General features: G+C 36.1%; 1 protein-coding gene across 2 annotated transcripts; it reads right to left on the reverse strand.

Annotated features, from left to right (window-relative positions):
- Positions 1-1,166: 1,166 nt before the first annotated feature.
- Positions 1,167-5,029, reverse strand: LOC113333151 (microtubule-associated protein 2-like). Of its 2 annotated transcripts, none has more exons than XM_026579657.1 (10): positions 4,772-5,029; positions 4,135-4,221; positions 3,788-4,044; positions 3,557-3,674; positions 3,069-3,146; positions 2,856-2,979; positions 2,193-2,761; positions 1,901-2,007; positions 1,626-1,709; positions 1,167-1,471 (listed from the first exon to the last, which is right to left on the reverse strand). In XM_026579657.1, the coding sequence occupies exons 2-10, from the start codon at positions 4,147-4,149 to the stop codon at positions 1,351-1,353; spliced, it is 1,473 nt and encodes a 490-aa protein (XP_026435442.1). In that variant the 5' UTR covers positions 4,150-4,221; positions 4,772-5,029; the 3' UTR covers positions 1,167-1,350. The 2 variants fall into 2 exon arrangements, with proteins under 2 accessions (XP_026435442.1, XP_026435441.1); XM_026579656.1 differs by having other exon boundaries at positions 3,069-3,152; positions 4,772-5,028.
- Positions 5,030-6,794: the final 1,765 nt, after the last annotated feature.

Raw genomic sequence — 6,794 nt, forward strand, 5'->3', positions numbered from 1 at the left:
TGCTAGAATCTTAGACATGACTTTGTAAATGGTGCTCCCTCCGTCCCTAATTAGATGACCTTTACCATAAATAAGTGGAGTGATAGATTAGTACTACCTCCGTCCCTAATTAGATGACCTAGTTAAAATTTACTAGTAAATTTATAAATGATTTATCTCTCAAACTATACAACGGATTTTCGTAAACTTCTTATCATCGGAAAGCATTTTAAAACACCTATCTAATGAATATAAATATGGCTATCAAATTTTACATATTTCTTATAATAATACTCCCTCGGTCCCTAATTAGATGACCTATACCATAAATAAGTGGAGTAATAGATTAGTATTATTATAAGAAATATGTAAAATTTGATAGCCATATTTATATTCATTAGATAGGTGTTTTAAAATGCTTTCCGATGATACAAAGTTTACGAAAATCCGTTGTACAGTTTGAGAGATAAATCATTTCTAAATTTACTAGTAAATTTTAACTAGGTCATCTAATTAGGGACGGAGGTAGTATTATTTAAGCTGATTGGTCTATAATCACTAGCCGCTTGTGGGAAATTAATCTTAGGAATCAGAGATATGAAAGTAGCATTTATCTCTTTGAGAATGTACCCCGTGGTGAAAAAGCTTTTCACCATGTTATACACATCAGTTCCCACCACCTCCCAGTTCATTTGAAAAAACCTAGGAGTAAAGTCATCAGGTCCTGGGGACTTGTTCGGCTCCATAGAAAAAACGGTATTTTTGACCTCTTCCATGTCTGGGATCCTAGTAAGCCGAACATTATCCTCCTCGGTAATTTGTTGTTTTATGCAATCCAAATAACTAGGGTCAGTGACAGGATTAGAAGTAGACGCAACAGTTTTGAAATGGCTAGTAATCACAGCCGACACTCCTTCACTCCCCTCCACCCAGTTCCCATTACTATCATTTATAGTCTCAATTCTATTTCTTCTATACCTATTTACAGATTTTCTATGAAAGTAGGCCGTATTTTTATCTCCCAGCATAAAAATACACATCATTTCAATCGGTTTCGAGGATGCAAGTAAATACAATGTCACTTTGATTGGGGGCTTGAAGTAAACACCCATTCTTGATGTGTACATGTTGTGTACTTCTACAAATTACAGCAGTGCAACTTCCTATGCAGAAAAAGAAAAACTTAAGGATCATAAAGATGCAAACTTTTGAATTATCCTTTTTCCTCCAATCATATTTGTCAACATGAAACTGACTACAGACTGAGATTGAACTACAAAAAGAAAAAAAATTACAGGAGGGTATTTGAAGTTACAAAATTGAGTAAAATTAAATCCACTTTAGAAAGAACATTGCCTTCGGATTTTATCATCAGTGACTGCTTAATTTACGCTTTTTCCTCATCCTCATCCTCTCCCTCTCCCTCTCTTCTTTCTCTTCTTGTTCAATGAGTATGCGTTCTCTCTCATCCTCCTCCTGTGCAATTCTTGCACTGTCGAAAAAGATAGAAAACAACAAAACATTTGAATTACAAAACAAAAGTAAATTTCAACACTTCTCTTTTCCAATCTCACGGAAAATTTTGAATCTAAAATACTTTATGCCAAAAAGAAAAGAAGACATAAAACTGCTAAGTGACTCCTTACCTGCGCCTCTCTTCTTGCATAATTTGGTTAAAGCCAACCTCCATATCACTGTCATCCTCATCCTCCCTGCACCTAGGCTTGTAACTGGACAAAAAAAACAAGGAGAAGAATAAAGTTATAACATAAAAAGGAGAACAGGATGAATATAATAAAGTAAGAAACTGGCTCAAGGTTGGGTTCCAAAGGTCTAGAACTGGCAGGATGTCCCCAATCATACCACATTGGATCAACAAACAGAAAGGGGTGGGAGACAATAACAAAGAACCCAATCTCACCCCATTAGACTTCTGACCATTTGCCGTACATCGGTGGCATCTGGACTCATAGACCTATTCCTTCGACGGTCCTTTAGTGCAGGAGGAAGTTGCTTGGGAGTTTTCACCTGCAGAATTACACGACCAAACAAAAACAAACATTAGCTAGCAGTTTCTTTTTGTTTAGAACTCTCTTTTAAAAACTGCAGAGTTCATTACAAGTTTTGCTCAAAAATGACAAAAAAGTAGTCCGCTAGAATTTCATGTTTTTTTTACTTGTAATATTGGGTGAGATAGAGGACAAGAGAAAAACCTTAGGAGCTGTTGAAGGAGGTACTTGCTGTTTGGGCAACAGTCTAGATCTGTCTACTTCTCGAAAATCCTTTCTCTGTTCATATGGATGTGACTTGGACGGTGCTCTCTGCATAGCAGACCTAGATGGCTGCGGCTTAAGTAATGGTTTTTGCAGACCAGAGACAGACGGGTGTGGCCTAGGTAACACTGTTTTCCGCATATCAGTTTGCAGCCTTTTTCCACCAGTTAAAGAAATATTTTTATCTGTGGTGTGAGCACGAGCTCTATCTGGAACTGAAGTCTTATTCAAAGTTGAGGGTTTCACTTGAACGCTGGTTTTGGAGGGAAAGCCATTTGTCCCCTGAGTCCGGCTTGGCCCATTTCTAATACTACTATCCAGCTGTTTTCTATGATTCCCTAATGTTGAACCAGGTCTACTTCCAGGAGACGGTTTATGCTGCCCTGGTTTACTCTGCATCCGATGACCCCCAGAAACAGCTGGTCTTTGTTCACGACCACTCAGAGCTGGTCTGCTAGTACTACTGCTCGACTTTGGACTTTTGGACGACAATTGAGCTGATCGGGCATCTTCCACATCAGCAAAAACCTGTATAAGTTTCCTCTATGAAAATACTACGTTTAAATCTTTAAAAATAAACATTGTGATGTAGTAGTAGCTCACCAGTGTTTGGTGCAGAACCAGTCCGGGGTGGAAGCAATTTTGTGGGAGCTGGAAGTTCAGCATCTTCAGAGAGTAGAAATGAATAATCTCTTTGGTCCTTTAAGATCTGCGCTTTCTGTTTTTCCTGCAATAATGGAGGTGATTCGTATATATCAGGGAATTTCATCAGCCTAGAACATATTATGATGTACACAAATAGCTTGCTCTTCTCACCATGCTAACAACTTTGGGTGGTCGCTCACGTACACCAGGCCTTGGGGTAGCTTTTGCAAGAGCGGGACTCTTCTTGCTCTGCACCTACACGGCAAAAATAATTAGTTGACAACGGAACAAGTCTAGACTAGACTGCCTAATGGGCAATTACATTTGATTCAAAACAGAACAAAAAAAATCTGCATAAAAGGTCTTGAATTATGCATAGCTATGATGCTTCCCAGTAGATAAGTTGTGACCTCACTACAATAATACCAGACCAACATTGTTAACTGACACGTTCTTGTATTACTGCTTTGCAGTCCTCTACCTCTAGCAAAGACAAAAAAGTCGGATAGCCTTATAGCTACAGAACTTCATTTGATTTGAGACCTCTAAGAGATAGGGTGAACATATGGACAAGGGTCCCAAACCTCAGGAAGAATTTGGCAGCATACTATTCCTGAACATAAACTATCAAATTCAAATCAATGAACTGGGATACATACCCTGTGCTGGGGATTTAAAACTCTAGCTGCCAAGTGCGGATTTTCAAGCAGTGACTTGCTTTCTTGGATGACTCGCTGCGCGATGACAGGCTGAGAAGGGCCGAAAAAGGAACCATAACTGTATTGAAAGAGAAAGGAGTTTCAGAATATCGTCCCCATAAAAGTACCAAATGATAAACCAAAATCAAGGAAAAGAAAGGACTCATAACAGATAATTAATGCACCACTAACTTATGCCTCTTCCTCTCTTGGGAATTTCCGGTGGCAGAAGCATTTTCCTTCTTCATCTGCTTCCTCATTGTTTCTTTTATCTGTTGCCTAACTTTGAGAAAATCCACCTCTTCCTTGGTAGGCTTCCTTACTACTTCTTGCGCTTCCTCTTCCTCTCCTTCATCTTCTTCATACATCTGTTCTTCATCATGTTCAATAAATCCATCATCGTCATCTGAACGTTCGATAAATCCGTCGTCTTCATATTCATCCAAATCCTGAAATATCACCAAGACAGATTTCATGGTCATCAAATTAAATTTTAACATAAAAAAGGGATAAAAACCATCGTTTTGAGCACTGACTACCTCATAACCACGCATCACTGTTTTTAATATTCAAAACAACCCCTTCTAGTGAATGTTGAAGGTGAAAACGCTACAGATATCCAAAACCTAAAAATCCAATAGGAGATTGTTTGTCAGAAATTTATTGAACAAACCATGTATGTATTATTCTTAGATAATTTCGTTTTTAATTCTTGTAGAATTTCAGCAAAATCAGCATAGGCATGAAACTGAGGAAAATTGCCAAAGATTCAGGTAATAAGATTTTAAATTATCGAGATAAGGGGAAAAACCTAAAAAAAATAAAAACAAAATCAAAAGTATTCAAGAACATGTGATTAAACCGAAAATAATCACAATAACTTACGGAGATCAATCTACGAACCCTAATTTAACAAAACATAATCTATCAAAAAGAACAAATTGAATCAAACAAAAAGTACCAATCAAAAATTGATGAAGAACCCACAAAAAAATCTCCAACCAATCCGATCTAAATCGAACAAAATTCATATAAAATAGAAGAATTTTTTTTTACCAAGAAGCACAATTTTGAATCAGAGATTCAGAATAGAATACCAAACCAAAATTGATGAAAATCCACAAAAAAATCAAACAAAAATCATAGAAAATAGAGAAAAATGAAGGAAAACCGTACCTGCGTCCTCTGAGATCCAGAATAACCGAAAACGAGACCAAAATAACACCGTATATATACACAAATCTAGAATTTTTCTTGGATAAAAAGCAATACAAAACAACCCTAAGTCGCCCAAAACCAATCCAATACTACTACTTCGACAGAGAAACGAATCGCTTGAAACCCTAGAAATAAAGAGAGAAAGGGGAGAGCGTGGTGATAACTTCGTTGGTGTAGGGGTTTGAGAGGATTCGACATCGAAATGGATGGGACTAAAAGATAGAATAATATAATTGTGGCAAATGCTAAACAGCGCATGTGGTTTATAACGCACCCTCTAGCTTTTTGTTTCTTTGACTCTGGACAGGATATGAGAAAGTAGAGAAAACGGAAAAGTCTTTATCTTGTGACGCATAAACTTAAGATTAGGGTGCACTTCAGACGGTCGTGGACCCTAAAAAGATCTCCTTTATTTATGATGGATCACAGAAATTGAAGGCCATATTTGGCAAGCCAGAACCGGACTAGATACTGTTTCAACTTTCCAAGGAAAGGCCTTTGGAAATTGATTATCTTCTCTAACACTTAAAAAGAACTGGATATATAAAAGTGGATATATAAAAGTAGAAATTAGTGTTTAATCCCATTTTGAGTGAGCTTTGGATTTTTAGTCCACACCTCCGAAACCCAAGACGCTCTAGTCCGAATATCTCTGATTTTACTGTTTAGTCCAAATCTAGACGAGTTAGTCCATAAATGCATTGAGTTCCGATTTTCCGAATTTTCAATATACCCTATTTATCTTTGAACCAATTCCATATAATCAGTGTTTTGAAATCGATTTTTTTAATCTCATATATGAAATCAAGAGAGGGAACAGACCAAAGATAAACTTTGTAGGTGATTTAACAGTTCAAAGAGGTTTTGGTGGTATCTTCAACAGAATTCAACTTCAAGTTACTTTAGAAGTGCTTTGAAATCGTTTTTTTTTTTAATCTCAGATTTGAATTCACGAAAAATTGAGAGAGATCAATACATAGATAAATTTTGGATGCGATTTAACAGATTCAAAGAGGTTTTGGTGGATTTGATCGTTTTTGTTACAGAATTCAACTTCAGGTTACCTTGGAATCTTTAATTTTAAGTTTTATTTTGGTTTGTCATCCAAAATTGTTTATGATTTGAGTTTTTTTGAGTTTATGATATGAATACGATTTGTTACATCTTATTGTTGTATGATATTGATTTGATTTTGTTATTTCTTAGTTTTTGATTCTCATGAAATGCTTTTGATTACTATTTTTTTTTATGATGCATGAACTGATATTTGGTTATAGGCTTCTGATTTATTCATTTATGTGTTATAATAAGACTCTGAATCTTATATCTTCGATTAATCGGGGGAGTATTTGATTTAGGTTTACTATTATTTGATGTTAGGCTTCGACGAAATGTGTACTTTCATGTACACTGTTCACGTTTTTGGTTATTTAAATATGAAAATGTGATTTGAAGCTTCAAATGTTTATTATCATTCTTTTGTAATATGCAGGGGTATCAAGCATGTCTGAGAAGGTTGTTTATGCTATTTTGAATCATGGTGAGCATTTTGAACCTTTTCGTGTTAATACTCTGAGCATCGTACATGAACTGAAGCGTTTTGCATGTAAGCAGTGGAGGTCTTTGTCTCCTGAGAGTATACACTTGAGCTATATAGATAATGATCAAACATTTTGTGTACAATGTGATATACAACTGCAAGGTTTAATTGCTCTCACTATTGTTATCAACAATGAAGATTTATATTTGAATGTTGACGTGATTTTGAAGCATGATTCTCGTTTTAAATCTGGTTGTAGTCTAGTACTGCAAATTTCTTGTGTAACTGAAAGTCTTAAGTTTGTGATGCAGACACGGGTAAGCCTCTTGTTTCTGATGAATGGATTTATATTTTTGACAAGATAGGTAGAGAGTTTATGGGGGGTGTTGAAGCTGTTAGAATTGTTTTGGATAAGTATAAGATGGCTACTGGTTACAAGAT

The sequence above is a fragment of the Papaver somniferum genome, unplaced genomic scaffold (assembly GCF_003573695.1).
Source record: "Papaver somniferum cultivar HN1 unplaced genomic scaffold, ASM357369v1 unplaced-scaffold_132, whole genome shotgun sequence".
NCBI lineage: Eukaryota > Viridiplantae > Streptophyta > Magnoliopsida > Ranunculales > Papaveraceae > Papaver > Papaver somniferum.

What these genes read in the sequence shown, in the direction of transcription:
- LOC113333151 (XM_026579656.1), bottom strand. An exon ending in TTTTAAATCCCCAGCACAGG is followed by an intron (nt 3,153 to 3,556) that starts GTATGTATCCCA and finishes TTTGCCGTGTAG; the next exon opens with GTGCAGAGCAAGAAGAGTCC. An exon ending in CACCCAAAGTTGTTAGCATG is followed by an intron (nt 2,980 to 3,068) that starts GTGAGAAGAGCA and finishes CCATTATTGCAG; the next exon opens with GAAAAACAGAAAGCGCAGAT.